This window comes from Colius striatus, chromosome Z (assembly GCF_028858725.1).
Source record: "Colius striatus isolate bColStr4 chromosome Z, bColStr4.1.hap1, whole genome shotgun sequence".
NCBI lineage: Eukaryota > Metazoa > Chordata > Aves > Coliiformes > Coliidae > Colius > Colius striatus.
This window is the reverse complement of record NC_084790.1, coordinates 88,422,692-88,442,325: the sequence shown is the minus strand read 5'-3', so window position 1 is coordinate 88,442,325 and position 19,634 is coordinate 88,422,692. Positions and strand designations below refer to the sequence as shown.

The window sequence follows — 19,634 nt, the reverse complement described above, 5'->3', positions numbered from 1 at the left end:
CAGAGGTGTAGTGACCTGAGTAACACAGGAAAATGCAGACAATTTGACTGTCTCCCTCAAAACCATTTTCCTCCCTGATGGTTGCTATGCAAATAGAAACAACCCTTTACAGAGAGTACAGATTGTCCTTTCAGATGAACAGCTCTCTCCAGGACGTTTCCTTCATCCAGCAGCATTCACTTGCTGAATCTTTCCCGCAGAGAATTACACTCAGAGAAAGCTCAGTTTGCAGCTCGGAGGCATTTTGCTTTTTTCCCCTCTTTTCCACAGAGCTGAATGGTGACACTTTAGAGCAGGAGACAAAGCAGACCATCTGCAGTACGTCCTCAATATGTGAGCAAACCCAAGTAATGTTTTACTTTAAAACGCATGGGAACTTGAACTCATCCAGTGGCTCAAGGACTGATACTTGCAGCAGCTGACGGACACGATCCTGTGCACTGGAGGATCTGCTGCCACTTTTGAAGATGTCAGAAATCTCTGTGTGTTCATCTGTCACCACACAACACACTGAAATGTGCAGCAAATGAGGAGCTCTTAGATTTGTTGCTGAGCAAATACACTGTGCAAGTTAACATCTAGTGGTAACTAGATATAACACAAACCACTGTGCCTTGAAGGTGTTTTGTTTCAGCAAAGCTTGTTATCTGTCCCAAATTGTACTCCTCTGCTTTCTGTCTCCCCACAACCCATTTGAAAGGATTGTTTTATTGCTGCTAGCCCTCAGACAGGACTGTGGCCGTAACTGCTGCATTACAGTTACAGCTGGGGATGTTCTCCCACCTGCTAGCCGAAGTGTTTCACAGAACCCCACAATGGCAGTGGCTGGAAAGGACTTCCAGAGATCATCTAGTCCAACTCCCTTGCTGAAACAGGTTCCCCCAGATTATGTGTAAAGTAACACTGAGCATGGCTAGGATGATCTCCAAGGAGCTGCTCAGAGCACCTTCCGTTTACCCTGGGCGAGCGATTAAGCTGAAACCTTTGATGTAACTATGGCTAAATACAGGGATAGAACAGTAAAAGGAAGTTGGTGTGCAGTGCTTCAGCCACGCTGAAGTCAATGGCAGAACCAATAACAACTTCATATGGGTCAGGATTTAGCCACATGCCCTCAAATCACACAAGCCAGCCCAAATCTGATATTGCTGCCTGACTCTTTTAACACCTGTGTGTGAAACACGAGCGAGCTGGATCTCCCTGAAGATCAGGCACGGGCACCTCTGCTGTCTCCACTAAACATCTTCAGTTTGATTATGATCAGTTCTCTACAGGCAGAGAGTCCTACCCCTCTTTTTCTCCTGGCCAGTTTCTCATTTATCTTTGGCAGGTTTTCTCCCAGCCTGCAGGGAACAGGAGCCTGCTCCTCTGACTCACTCGGCGCGGCCCAGAGCGGGTCACACGCAGCTCCCGACACCAGCAAGGCTGGAAGTGAAGTGGGAAAGCTGAGAATGTCACAAGTACTGCAAACTGTATGCATAAATAAAACATTTCAGAGTTATGCTGTAGCTTGCTTAGTGCCTCACGCAGCACCTCTTGCAATCCTGCTCCTTAAAACGTCAAACAGAGAAAGAAACCTTCACGGATCTCTTTAGGGCTAGAAACACGTATTGTGGGTTACTGAATTCCAGCAATCTCAATATGAGCTGCAGGCTGCACCATCAAACACACGGCAATCACTTCTCAACAAGCAGAGCTTACTTGTGTTTATAATGCCATGTGCTGGCAAGCTCTCCCTGGTAGAGTTTCTATAAATAATCGAGTGTTAGTAATACAGCAACTACAGCAGCTTCCACTCCCGAACCTTTGAGAGAGAGCCCGACCCTCAGCATGTGTACACCGAAAGATATTCTGATCAACTTTTTAACAATAAAACTTTGTTCCACCTCCACGGGACCTGCAGCAAATGTGAATGTGAAACCGTGCTCGAGGCAGAGTGCAAATAACTAAATAGCACATGTGTAATTTAAAGTCTTTACAGCACTAAGTGCTAAAAGTACTGAATGCACTAAATGTGACAGTACTAAATGTATTACTGATAAAACGCACACTAAATAAATTAACTTGAAGTTTTCACTATCCAAGATGATTGAGGCAAGATGTAATGGGTCTCACTCTTAGCTTTGCAATTATGCTTTCAATTTTTAAGTAATATAAATAGAATCACAGAATCGTAGAGTGGTGGGGGTTGGAAGGGACCTTTAGAGCTCATCCAGCATAACTCCCCTGCCAAAGCAGGTCCCACCTAGATCAGGTCACACAGGAACGTGTCCAGGTGGGTCTCGAAGCCCTCCAAGGAAGGAGCCTCCACACCCTCCCTGGGCAGCCTGGGCCAGGGCTCCCTCACTCAAACACTGACACAGTTTGTCCTGATGTTTCAATGGAACTGTTTGTGTTCCAGCTTCAGCCCATCACCCCTTGTCCTGTCACTGGAGACAACAGGGAAAAATGATATCCCAACCTCCTGACACCCATCAGTGAGATATTTGTAACTATTAATGAGATCCCCCCTCAGTCTCCTCTTCTCCAGACTGAACAGCCCCAGGTCCCACAGCCTTTCCTCACAAGGAAGATGCTCCAGTGCCCTGAGCATCTCGCTGGCCCTGCACTGGCCTCTCTGCAGCAGTTCCCTGTCCCTCTGCAGCTGGGGAGCCCACAACTGGACACAGGACTCCAGATGAGGCCTCAGCAGATGTGGCAGGACAAGGGCAGAGTCCTGCAGCTGGGGAGGAACAACCCCCTGCCCCAGGCCAGGCTGGGGCTGACCTGCTGGAGAGCAGCTCTGCAGAGACAGACCTGGCAGTGCTGGGGGATAATAAACTGCCCATGAGCAGCAACGTGGCCTCGTGGGCAAGAAGCCAATGTCAGCCTGGGGGCATCCAGCAGAGTGTGGGCAGCAGGGCCAGGGAGGTTCTGCTCCCCCTCTGCTCTGCCATAAATAGTTCCATTGAAACATCAGGACAAACTGTTTGAGTGTTTGAGTGAGGGAGCCCTGGCCCAGGCTGCCCAGGCAGGGTGTGGAGGCTCCTTCTCAGGAGGTTTCCAAACCCACCTGGACACGTTCCTGTGTGACCTGATCTAAGTGAACCTGCTTATGCAGGGGGTTGAACTGGATGATTTCTAAAGATCCCTTCCAATCCTACCATTCTAAAATCTAAGTCTCTCCCCGTACCTTCACTCCCAACACACTCTATCCCCTTGCCCCAAAAGCCTGGGGAGTCAGCACACAGCAGCCTTGGAAGCTAGGGTGGTCTTTGGGTCTTTACCTCTACAATTGACTTTACTCCACACAGCCCAGCATTTTGCTAGGTTTATAATATCAGAGGATTTAGATTGGGTGGAGGGGAAGGATTTTCTCCCCTTTATTTATTCATTCTTTTTGGAGACAGAAACCCACATGGTCACACTGCTGATTGTATTAACGTCTTTTTCTGTATGTAATTGCTGACTTTAGGAAGCTATCAATGCCGTCCTAATACATTAAACAAACACATAAAAGCACCAGATCTTAGATGAATGCATGTAGTAATACAGTTGACAAAGAGATTTAATATGGAAACTAAGTAAACAGGTTAGCTTTGGATTTAGCTTTTTGAGCTACAGGAGTCGTAAAACGTGCACATTCCGAGATTCTTCGTTACTTGACAGCTCTTCTCAAGTGGGAAAACAACTGAGTGGTTCAAAAAAGCAATCAAGACACTGTATCTGCTTTATTATCTGTACATTTCTATGGTATCTGCTGCTCTGGCTGGCACCTTCAGTGTTAACAGCGCATCAGCTTCTCCATTATAAATCGAGGGCCTTGTAAAGTCAGCTTTAAAGGGATCACTGTGTACCCAAGGTCAGCATGCCATCCTTCCATGCAGGAGCAAATGGCCTATTACTGCTAGTGAAAAGGGAAAATAAGTGATGCTATTTCCAGCTCTTCTGCTTGCCTGGTTTCCTTACAAAGAAATACCAAAAGATGCAGCTTCCAGGGAGAAAAAGAGAAGCAACTTAACAATGAAGTCTCAGAAAACTCAGAGTTGTCTCCCAGAGGTCTTTGAGAATGTGTAGGAATGGGGTGAGGACAGTGCTGCCAATCCTTGACTCTGAACACCTGACTGAAAAATACACATGGATTTCTTCATTCTGCACACTGGCTTGCACAGCACTTGCCATGTGCTGTTTGTCCTCCACACGCAGGAAAAAAGAAAGGAAGAACCCCAAAGCCATCTGCTTCTCAGTACCTTCCTCCTCGCAAAACAGCTTTTGCTCTGCACATCTCTCAAGACAATGGCCAGCCCTTTCCAGAGCAGAATCATCTTTTAAGATCAGGTGACCAAGCTGATGGAAAGGCTAATTAAGAGAGGGGCCTGGTGAAGGAAAGGCTTGAAGTGAGCTATAACCTATGGCAGGTCCCTGAACAGAAAAGCATGAGAAAGAAAAATGGTCATCTCCAGGCACAGTCTATTGTGCTCTAGGAGACACCTTTCCTTCAGTACAGTCTAGAGGTAGGTTTTTGTGAGGAGAGAGGAAGAAGGAGAACTGCTTTTGTCCTTGACAGAAAATGTGACGGAATTTGAGGGATGGAATTCATCACCTCTACCTGCAGATGTCAACAAAGCCCTTATCTGCACAGAACAGAGGCTTCCCAGATAGGCATCTGCACTCCTTCTACAGCAAGTGAAGAGACAAGAAATCCACAGCACTATTCATTTGAGCTATTTTAAACATCTAGCTAAGGGTGACATGAATTATGTTCTAGAAACGCCTATTAAAGAGTGCTGAAGTAAGTCTCCAAACTTAGACATGTGCAATATAAAAGATAATGCTGTTGTGCAGCATTGGTCCCATGCAGCACTGGAAGAGAAAGCAGCTTTTCAAGTGCAGAGCACTTCCACTCCAGGTGCCTACCAATGTCCATATGCAGGTGAGCTGTGCTGATTCAGCTGTTTAGTAAGGAGACCTGGGAAAAAACACTTGCTGCTGATGTAACTTTTGTCCTGGTTTAGATGAAAATTGTACTGAAAGCTGGCAAATCAGCTGTTAACAATTTGACTTCCCTTTGTTTGAACCACTTGGAATGCTGTACCACACTCAGCACGAGCATCACACACTGCACCCCAGCAGCGTGAACGCAGCCAGTCTGAACTGTCTGTGCAGCTCATTGCTGCTACAGCTGCACACAGGGAGGGACAGAAGCAAAGTCTCTACTGACAGACACGTTTTCACTTGGATCTTTTCATCTGAGATCTTAATGGAGAGACTGCTGGTTCATATCCTTCATCTTCCCCATTAAAACAGGGCAGGCAGATCAACAGTTCCTTAGGAACAGGATTTGTCCCATCTATTCTTTGGAGTTCTTGGACATTTAGACTTGGTTATGAGATTATAACAGAACCAGTTAAACCTCTTTTTCCAATTCAAAAGCACTACCACTTCCCACAGCAAGTCCTGCAAAAGCATCAGAGTGGTTCCAGATAACAAATGATGTTAAATGGTGTGCTGAGTACAGGGTGGAGAATGACCGCAGGAGCCAACAAGAAGATTAACAGTAAAAGAGAACATTAAGGTCTCTCTCTGGGGACAGCATTAACTAAGTTGAAACAAATGAACTGTAAATAGAGGTTAAAAATACCCCTTTTTGTTTTATCTTCAAAGATTTCCATCAGTTTTCCTTGTGAGCAACATACAAAGTACCTAATGTCTCAAAACCACCTCAAGAAAGAGACTTTCAGATTTTGCCATGGTTTACCTTGACATGCTGAAGGACTTTTTGAACAAACCAAGTGCATCAGCTTATGTGCCAAAGAGAAAACCAGAAAATTCAACCCACAGGTTAATTTCATGTCTCATTTTGCAAATTACACTGGAAAAAACACAGAGCTATGTTATTCTTCCCTTTTCAGTTGTCATTCAGTGGTATCTGCTCAGCACAGGATGAGTACAGACAAATGCTACCTGTTCCCTAGAGCTGGGTCAAGTCACAGGATAGAGCTGCTAGCTAAGAAATTCTTCTTCTCCACTGGATTCAAAACAGACTAGAAATTTGAAACATATGTATAAGGAAAGAAAACACTATGGTACAGATGTGGCCTAAAGACATGGCCAACTCTAGGTATTCACCACCTTCAAAGGACTGCAAACAAATCTAGCTCAGGTTCTTTGCTTCTTGCAGGGAAGGCTTAGCTGGCTCATGATGAGACAGGAGTTGCCACCCACACAAAACTACCTCCAATTAAGAGAGTTCAGCTGTGCTGAGAGAGTGGTGACTCCTGAGACAGTGACAGACATAACCATACAGAAGAGTAGCACTAATGCAGACACTTGCTGCTGAAAACGATGTAATTTGTGGGACTGTCCACAGAATATATGTCTGAGCTTAAAAACGCAGCACGTTGGTCACCCCTTACCTAGTCATTCTTTTTTATTTAAACATATCATATTTTGTCCAATGTGTAAAAATGAATAAGCCTTTATTTCCCCCATTTCTTCCCTCCCCCAACCACCCTGACCACTAATAAAGCCCCTATCACAACGCTTCCATGTCATGGAATCACAGAACGGTGGGGTTGGAAGGGGACCTTTAGAGATCATCGAGCCCAACTCCCTGCAGAAGCAGGTCCCACCTGGATCAGGTCACAAGACTGTCATAGACTACAAACGTCTTGGAGCATGGCATGCTGAGGGCTTTTGATCAAAGCCAGGATAACAGTAAACACCAATCCACAGGGCAGGTTAACTGAGGTTCCTTCCCCATTTATTTGATAATGCATAACACGGTGTGCCATGATCACATCCCTTTTCTGGCCAGCTGCTGTCAGTGCATCCAGCTGATGGGTCAGCTGCACACACCTTTCTCCATGGAGACGTCGTATGCGTTTCTGAACATAAGTTCCCATACACTTGACATTAATTCACAGTCCAGCTATAGTAGAGATATTGGAGCAGAGCTTCACTGTGCAAGGAAGACGTGTAGAAGAGCTGAATTCCTTAGGTATTCATTTCTAACCCTAGGTAAGATCAGAAGTGTGCATCTCCTGCAGGCACAATTTAACATTACCAACTATTTCAGTAACGTTGTTGATCACTAGAAAACTTTCTCCAGAGGTTCCTCTCAATCAATCAGCAATCTCACAGACCTGACTTCTCTGAGGTCAAACCCACAGACAAGTAACACCCAATATGATTAGACAGATTCAAATCACAGCTCTCCTAGTGGGATACGGAAGGGGTTGTTCAAGGTTTTAGACTTGCCTAGTAGAGGCAATTTTCTGAGTGTGTTACTATCTACTCTTTGCAAAGATTTGCCCTCGTAGATACCTATTCCAAATCAAAGGGAGTCACTAAGGTAAGGGGTTACTAGCAGCCTCTTTATGCTGAAAAGGCATCACAAACCAACAGAAATGGCAAGTGTACGACAAGTCAGAGCAGCGTTCATCCTCTCCACAAACAGCTGTCAAAGTCCACTGTGCTATATGTCACAAGACAACAATAAAGTAATATACATTATTCTATGAGTCTGAGTGAGAGTTGAGGGGTTTTCCCCATCTGCATTGCAGTCACTAATCCTGATCCAGCACAAAGCTCACCGCTGGCACATCTGAAGTCCACTGATGCAATGACAGGCACAGGACTCCTCCAGTGGAAGCATTTCCTTTGAAACAACTGAAATGGTGTCAGGGTATCAACAGAAGCAGTAAGTTTTGAACGACCCACACCAAAGGGCAGCGTAGGCAGGGGAGAGGATGGCACAGCCTTTGGGAGAGGGAGCAGCAGACAAGCAGCAGAGCTGACTGCTTGATGCCATCCACGTTCTGCAGGTGAATATTTCACACACTTCCCATAGAGTCCACATCAAAGCCATCACACACCCTGCACGAGTTCACCCAGCCCTGTTTCCTCCTTCACAGAAAAGCCATTTTGACACAGGGAGTGTCTCAGGTAACGTTCAGGCAACCAACTGCTCCTTTGCCACAAGGCACCAGCCTGAACAAGGCACACACCTTGGGTGCCCACATTCAAGTCATCTGGAACTGCACAACAAGGAAAAGACCTTGAAGGTCACAGAGTCCAACCCCTCCCACTGCCAGGCCCATCACTAAACCAAACCACATCCCTCAGCACCTCATCTGTGGGTAAGCATCTCCAGGGATGGGGACTCCCCCACCTCCCTGGGTTAGGGCATTCCAGGGCCGAACAACCCCTTCAGTTGAAAAGTTCTTCCTCATGTCCAATCTAAACCTCCCCTGGGGCAACTTGAGCCAATTTCCTTTTCTCTATTATTCATTACTGGAGAGACCACCCTCCACCTCACTGCAACTCCCCTTCAGGCACAGAACAGCACAACAGTGCTTCACAGCAGGATGTTTTCTAAAATGGTTCCTGCAGCAGGAAAATAAAAGCTGAGCTGTGAGAAGCGCAGAGGCCAGAGCTGCCACTCCTGCTCGACAACTAAACACAGCTCAGTGTTCACCACTGCAGCGTTTCGTCAGGGCACGTCGTGTCTTCACCACAACAGAGATGCCTTTGTCAGGTCTCTGAACCAGTTGTCCAATACATGACATTTTTGAAGCGTTTCCCACAAATACAGCTATTCACAGACCCCAAGCTACGAATGAGGTGTGTGTTGTATGTCATGGTGTACCCACAGGCCTGCCAGCAGCCTGTTGTGTGTGTGTTGTATGTCACAGGGTATCCCCACGCCTGGCAGCAGCCTGTTGTGTGTGTGTTGTATGTCACAGGGTATCCCCACGCCTGGCAGCAGCCTGTTGTGTGTGTGTTGTATGTCACAGGGTATCCCCACACCTGGCAGCAGCCTGTTGTGTGTGTGTTGTATGTCACAGGGTATCCCCACACCTGGCAGCAGCCTGTTGTGTGTGTGTGTTGTATGTCACAGGGTATCCCCACGCCTGGAAGCAGCCTGTTGTGTGTGTGTTGTATGTCACAGGGTATCCCCACGCCTGGCAGCAGCCTGTTGTGTGTGTGTTGTATGTCACAGGGTATCCCCACACCTGGCAGCAGCCTGTTGTGTGTGTGTGTTGTATGTCACAGGGTATCCCCACGCCTGGAAGCAGCCTGTTGTGTGTGTGTTGTATGTCACAGGGTATCCCCACGCCTGGCAGCAGCCTGTTGTGTGTGTGTGTTGTATGTCACAGGGTATCCCCACGCCTGGAAGCAGCCTGTTGTGTGTGTGTTGTATGTCACAGGGTATCCCCACACCTGGCAGCAGCCTGTTGTGTGTGTGTTGTATGTCACAGGGTATCCCCACACCTGGCAGCAGCCTGTTGTGTGTGTGTTGTATGTCACAGTAGTCCAAAGAAGCCCAACTCAGTTTTTTCACAGTTGGACTTGGGCTCATACTGCACTTGATATTTTACAGCGACTGGTAATGAAACACATCCTGCTTGCCCAAAAATGCTTCTGTCTAAAACAGGAGACATCTGAACGCTCGTAAACACTTGGTAGCTGTAGGACTGCAGACGCCCGCTCGAATGTTTTCACTCCAGATAAAGAAGGCTGTGGCAGCTGCTCCTTACAGCCCCAGGCCCATGCCCTGTATCAATCAAATACACACAAACATGTTTGGCTGGAAGAGTCTGGAATGATCATTTTTTTCACGCTAGCAAGTATAAAACATGGCAACTTTCCCCCTCAGCTTAAGAAATATGTCAGGCACGCTCGTACTTGGCATCGTAAGCCCAACAAACAAACTGATACGGGACAGGCTACAAATGACACCTGAAGAGTGCTTTATCAGTAGGGGAAATAAAGCAAAGCTTTCACCAAAACGCTTTCATTCCCCACAGGTTCCTACAGCACCTTGCCTCACCGGTCACCTCTCCCCGCAGTACTTCCAGGCTTACTGCAAAGGTGAGAAAACGCCACAAAAAGTTGTCAGTTTGGGTTAACCCGTTACTTGTGACACTTCTTGCACTACAGAACACGAGCACCATTTGGACCGAGCGCCTCTGTGACCGCCGTGCTTTGTGGCTGAACGAATCCAATCCACGTGGCTGCTGAAACCAAGAGCACGTGGGAACAAGTTTCACAATTCTCCTCTGCAAACACTGAAATCTGTGTCCAGCGTGTGACTTATGACTACAGTGAGGATCAAAGGGGTGACTTTGGGGGGCAGACCCTTTAGGAGTGAGAAGCACTGCAGAGACACGGTGGCACATCTCCCTGTAGAGCTCTGGTGCCTTTGTGCTGGGTTTGACACGAAACTGGTCACAGTGGTCTTCTGTGAGCAGCCGGTGCTGGAGAGGGACGTGATAAGTAACAGGAAAGGGAAAAGGAGACAGACTGTTTTCCATCTCATTTTTAGCACGAGGTTGAGATTCGTTTTCATATGAGAACGCTTCACACTCTGTACTGCATACATGAAAGTCAAATGAAGACGAGAATCAGTGAACTTTCTGCTTTCCAGATTTTCCTGCTGAGATGTTCTCAGGCTGGCAGGAAAGATTCTGTTCACAGCATAACAAAACTGCCAGCCTGTAGAGCCTATAAAAACACAAACCTTTGTGGTTTTCTACTCGCAGCGTCTACTGAAGAGCTGAAAAGAAGGGTTTAGTGGAGTAACTATCAGCTTTTTCAGAGGAAAGCTGCAGAGTCATCACATGGCCATGCTGCAGCGAGCAGCTGTCCTCCTGTGACACATTTTACTGACCGAAAGCGCAGCAGAACCAGAATGTAGAAGTAACTAAGACTGAAATCCCTCCCAGTGAATCTCTTTTCACAGCTGGAGAGAGTGCTTAACTATTCTATATACAGCATCACTGGCTTAGGAACTCAAGTGGGCAGTGTTAAATTGCACAGGAAAGCAATTTAAGCAAATGACTAAACCCTTCAGTTTCATTCCTACTTTGGTCTTTTAAAAAGTGGCTTAAAAGATGGAACATCGATCCTCTCCCATTATAAGAGCAAAACCACACAATTAATTTTGTCATCTTAAGCCAAAACCAAGGCAAAACCAAGGCAAACAAGCAACAAGACAGTTTACTAGGTTTTGCCAGGCCCCTTGTACAGCTGTTTGATCACGACTCGTGGCACACAAACAACAGGATCGTTTTTCCTTTTCAGAAAGGAGAAGAAACACCACTAGAAGAAGGATTTTCTTTTTTCCTCCTAACTTCTCGTTACCTGACCTAAGCCAGTATCCTGATTGTACCTATCATTATAGTCTCAGTCACAGCTGCAGCGCAACACACGTTATAAACCCAAGCTGAGGCACACACACGAGCCGGGTACACCGCAGCGCCCAGGTATTTGCTTTTAAAAGCAGAGTGCACAAAGGGTTAGTTCTTCAAGCAGCAAGGTCTCAGCCAACCCAGTTACACAAACACTCGCTTTGTCATTTGAATGTTCCAGTTTTTGACAATCTTTCCATCTGATGTAACACTGCATTAAGAAACGTGTGACATTAGGATCTCAAAATATTACAGTGGATGTAATCACAACTGAGAGCAAAGTTACAGTAGATTAGAAATAGAGATGATTCGTGGCTTGCTCCAGAGAAATGCAGAATATTCTAGCACTAACGGTGGAAGTGCTTCAGCTGCCCCAAGACTAGAAGCCTTTGTCTGGCAATTCTGTGTTGTACTAGCATAGCACACTCGGGACCATACTTACTGCGGTGCTGGCTGTCGTAGGACCGGGGGTACCACGACCCTCGTTACCAACAACCTGATTTTGTTCTTCAGAACCACGGGTGACAAGAATCCTGAAGTGCTGCTGCCTCGTGTTTTGATCTGGTCTGATTTTAAACAAGCATCCCTGCCCTTGAGGAATCCGCTCCACGGAGTTGCTTCCAGATATTTCTGACCTGCTCCTGCCATTTCCGTGCAGTTCTGAACTCGATCCGTTGTCTGCGGGGCTGACTTCTCCTGAGGGTGGCTGTACAGGGTAGGAGGTACTCCTCTCTAGGCGTATCCGAGGATACCTGACCAACCTGTCCCCTTTTGTTCCGGTGAAGCCGAAGTTGTACTCGCCGCCGGCACTCGTGCCGCTTGTCTGCGGCTGCTGTAACTGCAGAACAAAGAACTTCTTCCCTGAATTTGCCGACATATCAGGAACATGTTGCAAAGACCAGCGCCGGGGCTCAGGGCTGGGAGCATTATTCTGAGCCTCACTACCAAAGGGCAGCAGAGTCACCTGAGGCGCGTCTGTGCTTGAGGCGCGATGCTGGATCCTCACGCCACTTATGTTTAAACCTGAAGCTGCTTCACTCGCCTCGTCCTCTTGAGTCGTTGCTGAAGCACCTTCGCTCTGGTTACCAGACGGAATAGTACAAAACACTCTGTGGTTGCAGCAAACAGTTCCATTAATCTGTTGCCCTAACTCTTCAGTCGGCCTGGATGGAGAATCTTCAGGGGTCATGTCCGGACTGCTCGGAGATGAATAGTCCTCAACGGGGGACGCAAAATGCTCCCTGGAGTCTGAGACTTTGCAGGGAAGAGTCTCCTCGGGAGATTCCAGTGTTGTGCACCCGTCCGTGCAACCATTTGCAGACTTGCACTGGAGGGAGATCTGCATGGAGGAGCTCCTGGTGGGACGCGCATCGATCCTGCTCAGCAGCTGGGGAATAAACATGGATGTGCTCCTTTTCAAGGAGCCCACCTCTTGCAAATCGCCGCTGCCGTAATCCACTCCGTGCCGGGACAAAGCGTGAGGGCTGCTTCTTCTTGGCAAAGTGTGGAATGCCATGAAAAAGTCATCTTCTCTCTCCCGGTCGAGAATCTCTGATTCGGGGGCTGTGTTGCTTCGCCCAGAGCCAAAATGAAACCGCAGCCGATGGGCCATGGTTTTACAGAGAGGAGAAAAGGAGAGGGAGAACAGCAACAATTCAGGCACTGCCAGAAGTTAAAAACCAAAGACATAAACTCCAAGAAAAAGTGTCCCATCTGCCAAACTGTTAGTGCTGCAGCCCTGATAGCGACAGATAGCAGAAATAGCCCAAGTGGCAAGCAGCATTCCAGGCATGATTGGGTAAGAGCAATCAGCGCTCCTGCAAACAGTGACATAGGGTAGGATGATGGCAGTCACGTGGGCTCGTTCCCCCTCTCCAATGTGAGCTACCGAGGGGTTTGTTTTTTCGGTTTGGGTTTGTGTGGGTTTTTTTTAATGCCAGCAAGAGCCTGAAACGGCACCTTCCCAGCTGCTCCTTTTCCATCAGAGAGGAGCGGCCCCAGCGGGAGAGCTCTCACAGCTGACTGGGGCAGCGAACACACTCGCCACTGCCATAAATCTAAACCACATCACAAGGCACGTTTGTACAAAGCTCACAGACACACACACACACACACACTCAGAGATTTAACTACAAACCCGCCCCGAGCCAGGGTTAAAAGTTTGAGACGGCTCCACATGCAAATAAGAAAAGTTGCTCCAAGCTCCTCTCTTTGGTGTGTGTTACAGCACTAGGCTGCCATGGCAGAGCACGAGTAAATATAGCACGGTTATGCTTTCAATTTCAAGTGTGCTCGTAGCGGGATTAAGCAACAAACCCCTTGCCTTTAAAAAGCCACAACGTTCACACATTGTCTGTACGAACACAATATAACCTACACCACCCTGCCCGGTCCCTTTCCACCGTTATAAACCACAACAAAGCAACTGTACATATGGCAAAGATTTCTCACACAGTAAAAACAGCAGAAATGGTCAAGACGGCGGGAGACAAAGCTGCTTTGTCAGTTTGAGCAGGCAGCAAAGACGAGGGGAAACCGGAGATGAGCGCTGCCTGCTGCTCCGTACCGACTGGCCTCAAATGCCGTGCTGAGGCTCTGCCCAGCGCTGGCCAGCCTCCAGTGGGAGAGTTAGCAATGTTACCACAAGTGTCATTGCCAGCATGGAACACAGCTATGCTCTCTGAGAGCCAAAAAACGCAGAAGAACAGGCAGGAGACACCAAAACGTAAACCAAATGCCCTAAATCGTCCCTATTGCAACGCAGGAACTGGGGGGACTCACGTCTGAAGTGCTCACAGCAGCGCTTGCTAGCACATACTGGACAAGGAATTCTGTTTAGCAAGGAGTGTAGCTTGGTTTCAGTACATGGGCATTTACAGGGGAACTAAAAAGCCTAAGTTTTGTCAACAGCTCTGACAACGAGGAGGTGGAGGGTGAGCATCCGACCCAGACCTCCAGATCGCTGTTCGGAACCAGCTTGTTGTCAACTGACAGAAAATGACCAACTGCAGGAGATGTGGAAGCTTCACATGATCGAATTGCCAGCAGCCAGCACAATCCTCTTTTGTTTGAAGCAGACTGCAAGCCAACAAGAAGAAAAACATGAGCAGCTTCCACACAGCAACAGTACTGTAGGCTGCATTCTGCAAGCATAGGTGTTGATATCATTTGATCTCACGTTCTCAGACAAAGCACATTATCCGGACACTGTCTCTCTTTGCAGCAAAGATGAGGCGTGCATCCTATATCCTCTGTTTGATGGAGGGATGGAAAGGAAAGGACACTCTGCAAAGAGAGAAAGTCCTTGGATAATTTAGGAATATGAAGAAGAAAAAGTTATTGGGATGAAAAACCACACGGGTATTGACAACAGGTACTTCAGAGTGAAGCCGAAATAATCAGTCCATTGTCTCCTCGTTGTGCAAGCACAACCTGATGTACATCTGCTGCTCTAAAACATGCAGTGTATTTCCTTTGACAACAGCTTCTGAGCCTTCTGAAAGAACAGCAACTCCTAAACCAGAGACTGCTGCCTTTGTAGGAAGCTTACACGCCCAAGGGCAGACTGTCCACAGAAGCAGCACCACAGGAAGAGCAAACACAAGTCTCAAAAGTAAAGAGGGGCTGAAACTGCCAAGATGAGGCCAGCACTGCATACAGAAGTTAAAATCTTCAGCAACCTATGTGAAAAGAGTGTATGAAATCTGTTTCTTCTCAACTGTCCCTGTATGTGGAACGTTGTCGCTAAACCATCTGCCAGCCTCACACTGCTCACACAGCTACAGCACACACACCTCACACTGCTGCAGCACGCTCACATACCTCACATTGCTCACACTGCTGCAGCACACACATCCTCCCACTGCTGCAGCACACACACCCTCACACACCTCACACTGCTGCAGCACACACACTCACACTGCTCACATTGCTCATACTGCTGCAGCACACACACTCTCACACACCTCACACTGCTGCAGCACACACACTCTCACACACCTCACACTGCTGCAGCACACACACTCTCACACACCTCACACTGCTGCAGCACACACACTCTCACACTGCTCACATTGCTCATATTGCTGCAGCACACACCCTCACACACCTCACACTGCTGCAGCACACACTCTCACACACCTCACACTGCTGCAGCACACACACTCACACTGCTCACATTGCTCATACTGCTGCAGCACACACACTCTCACACACCTCACACTGCTGCAGCACACACACTCTCACACACCTCACACTGCTGCAGCACACACTCTCACACACCTCACACTGCTGCAGCACACACACTCACACTGCTCACATTGCTCATACTGCTGCAGCACACACACTCTCACACACCTCATACTGCTGCAGCACACACACTCTCACACACCTCACACTGCTGCAGCACACACTCTCACACACCTCACACTGCTGCAGCACACACACTCACACTGCTCACATTGCTCATACTGCTGCAGCACACACACTCTCACACACCTCATACTGCTGCAGCACACACACTCTCACACACCTCACACTGCTGCAGCACACACACTCACACTGCTCACATTGCTCATACTGCTGCAGCACACACACTCTCACACACCTCATACTGCTGCAGCACACACACTCTCACACACCTCACACTGCTGCAGCACACACTCTCACACACCTCACACTGCTGCAGCACACACACTCACACTGCTCACATTGCTCATACTGCTGCAGCACACACACTCTCACACACCTCACACTGCTGCAGCACACACACTCTCACACACCTCACACTGCTGCAGCACACACACTCTCACACACCTCACACTGCTGCAGCACACACACTCTCACACTGCTCACATTGCTCATATTGCTGCAGCACACACCCTCACACACCTCACTGCTGCAGCACACACTCTCACACACCTCACACTGCTGCAGCACACACACTCACACTGCTCACATTGCTCATACTGCTGCAGCACACACACTCTCACACACCTCACACTGCTGCAGCACACACACTCTCACACACCTCACACTGCTGCAGCACACACTCTCACACACCTCACACTGCTGCAGCACACACACTCACACTGCTCACATTGCTCATACTGCTGCAGCACACACACTCTCACACACCTCATACTGCTGCAGCACACACACTCTCACACACCTCACACTGCTGCAGCACACACACTCACACTGCTCACATTGCTCATACTGCTGCAGCACACACACTCTCACACACCTCATACTGCTGCAGCACACACACTCTCACACACCTCACACTGCTGCAGCACACACTCTCACACACCTCACACTGCTGCAGCACACACACTCACACTGCTCACATTGCTCATACTGCTGCAGCACACACACTCTCACACACCTCACACTGCTGCAGCACACACACTCTCACACACCTCACACTGCTGCAGCACACACACTCTCACACACCTCACACTGCTGCAGCACACACACTCACACTGCTCACATTGCTCATACTGCTGCAGCACACACACTCTCACACACCTCACACTGCTGCAGCACACACTCTCACACACCTCACACTGCTGCAGCACACACACTCACACTGCTCACATTGCTCATACTGCTGCAGCACACACACTCTCACACACCTCATACTGCTGCAGCACACACACTCTCACACACCTCACACTGCTGCAGCACACACTCTCACACACCTCACACTGCTGCAGCACACACTCTCACACACCTCACACTGCTGCAGCACACACACTCACACTGCTCACATTGCTCATACTGCTGCAGCACACACACTCTCACACACCTCACACTGCTGCAGCACACACACTCTCACACACCTCACACTGCTGCAGCACACACTCTCACACACCTCACACTGCTGCAGCACACACACTCACACTGCTCACATTGCTCATACTGCTGCAGCACACACACTCTCACACACCTCACACTGCTGCAGCACACACACTCTCACACACCTCACACTGCTGCAGCACACACTCTCACACACCTCACACTGCTGCAGCACACACACCCTCACACACCTCACACTGCTGCAGCACACACACTCACACTGCTCACATTGCTCATACTGCTGCAGCACACACACTCTCACACCTCATACTGCTGCAGCACACACACTCTCACACACCTCACACTGCTGCAGCACACACTCTCACACACCTCACACTGCTGCAGCACACACACTCACACTGCTCACATTGCTCATACTGCTGCAGCACACACACTCTCACACACCTCACACTGCTGCAGCACACACACTCACACTGCTCACATTGCTCACACTGCTGCAGCACACACACTCACACACCTCACACTGCTGCAGCACACACTCTCACACACCTCACACTGCTGCAGCACACACACTCACACTGCTCACATTGCTCATATTGCTGCAGCACACACCCCTTCAGCCATCCCAAGGCACATATGAGCCTTGCAGCAATGTCAGCCCAGTCCTGAGCCTGGGCTCACACACTGCCTGGCAGTTACAGGATTTATGCTTCAGTGTTGCTTGCATCAGCTGGCAATGGAAGAGGATCTTAGAGCTCAGAAGGACTGACCAGTGGTCTCCTTCAAGTTCAAAAAGGTAGAGGACAGTTTTCATAGTGCCAGTGGTCATTATCATCATTATCATCATTGTATGTCAATAAATACACTCACAATCAGCCCACTCTAAAACACACAGTCATGGATTTACATCCTCCAAGAGGAGGATATGTAATCATCTGGCTATGAATCTTCTTCTTGGTCAGAACATCACAGCTTGTATGTTTTCCTTTGCTCTGTATTTGATGGGACGGCAGAGGAAAGCCATGTATGCTCTTAAAACTGACATTTCTCTACTGTTTATTGCAATAAAAATATCTTCACCATCCTAATCTGCACAAAGCAAGTGAGCTCCCACCACAGAAGTGTTACTACCTGATACCATGCACAAAGACGTGATGGTACAGCTTCTGAAACACAGACACTCAAGAGAGCCATTCTCCTGGCCCCCCATAGCACTGGCACATTTAACCTGGTGTGTTCACAATGACAGTGTCACTCCATGTGTGTCTGCATGAAAACCTTGCCTACTCAATCACAACAAAAGCAGGAGGCTGTAAGATGTTGGAAGACTTCTCTAGAATAGCTACTGCATCAGACAGGTGAAGTCCAAGACTAAAAACATCAGCAATATGTTATGAGGCAGACAACTGGAAAAGTAACAGAGAGCATTATTTTGCCATTACCTTCAACCTTCGTAGTCCCACAGCTCAGGTACAAGGTGCAGTTCTGGTAACTGCACCCCCAAAAAGGATGCAGAAGTATTGAAAGTTACAGGAAAGAGACGATGAAATGGTCACTGTTGGAATATCGGGTGAGTGAGGCCCATTTTGGTCTGACCCAGCAGGGTACTACTACTGTGTTTAATGCTCTGTTAGTCCCAAACCAAGATGCAATTTATGCTTCTATCTGCATTTATTAGCACCTTTACTTAAAGCAACAGACAAAAACAGACCTTTAAGGCGTGGTGTATTTTCATCAGCTGTTAAATCATCTGTGTTCCACAGAACCTTGTGGTTAGTAAAACACAGTCAAGACAAGCACTCACCAGTCTGTTTTCATCAAACACCTCAAAGAGGAGACGATGGTTGGTTGGATTTACCTAAGAGAAAATGCAAACAATGTCACTTGAGGTTCATCAGCTTGATGGTCACAATACATGGGTATGAGTTCAAACAGTGATTAAACCAAAGCAAACAGGTTCTATGCAAATCTTCAGTATGACTTAAACTGGAGCACTAAAACACTTCGCTTCTATACCCTGATGCAACTAGAAACAGCCCAGCAGTTGACATTAAAAGCTCGCATTGACTGTGTTCAAGGCCAGGCAGTTACTGCATTTCTCTCTCTACAGATAGCCCTGAGGAGGAAAGGCACAGCTACTGCAGCCACCAACCTGCATCCAGCCACACCACACGGCCAAGAGACTCTGGGGAGGGCATCCCTGGCCAAACCAGGCTCCTTGTCTCATGTCAACCCCAAAAGTTGCTGCAGCCAGGAAGGGCTGCCTCAAGCACACCTGTAAAGCTAACCTGGTCTCGGGAAAGGTGGCCTGGCTTAAGTGAGCAGCTCTGTAGTTTGGAAACAAGTCTCAGACTATCAAAGCTCTTTTTTCATTACACAGGTTCTGCAGCTCCAAAGATCAACTGAACTGTGGGAAGTAAAACTTTCAGAAGAAACATAGTAAATCATCTCTGTTTCAGACTATCTCTCCTTTTCCAGCCCATTCATCACACAGGCCTGTTAGGAAAACCTAACAGAACTCTCTCCAACACTTTGGAAAATGCAGATATACCTCCAGGTACATGTAAGCAGCAAGATTGCCAGCATTTAAAAGGAAAAACCAACAACCAAACAAATAACTCTTTTAAGCAAGACAAACCA

The 19,634-nt window shown here is 47.9% G+C and overlaps 1 protein-coding gene across 4 annotated transcripts in view; it reads right to left on the bottom strand.

Moving 5' to 3' along the window:
- NEDD4L (NEDD4 like E3 ubiquitin protein ligase) overlaps positions 1-19,634 on the bottom strand; it is a 190,127-nt gene that overhangs the window by 84,286 nt on the left and 86,207 nt on the right. For 2 of the 4 annotated variants that reach the window (XM_062019381.1, XM_062019380.1), the window contains exon 5: positions 18,799-18,852. In XM_062019381.1, coding sequence (XP_061875365.1) covers positions 18,799-18,852 — 54 coding nt within the window. Of the gene's footprint in view, positions 1-11,616; positions 14,344-18,798; positions 18,853-19,634 lie in introns of those variants that run through there. The other 2 variants (XM_062019378.1, XM_062019379.1) reach the window with 1 other exon arrangement.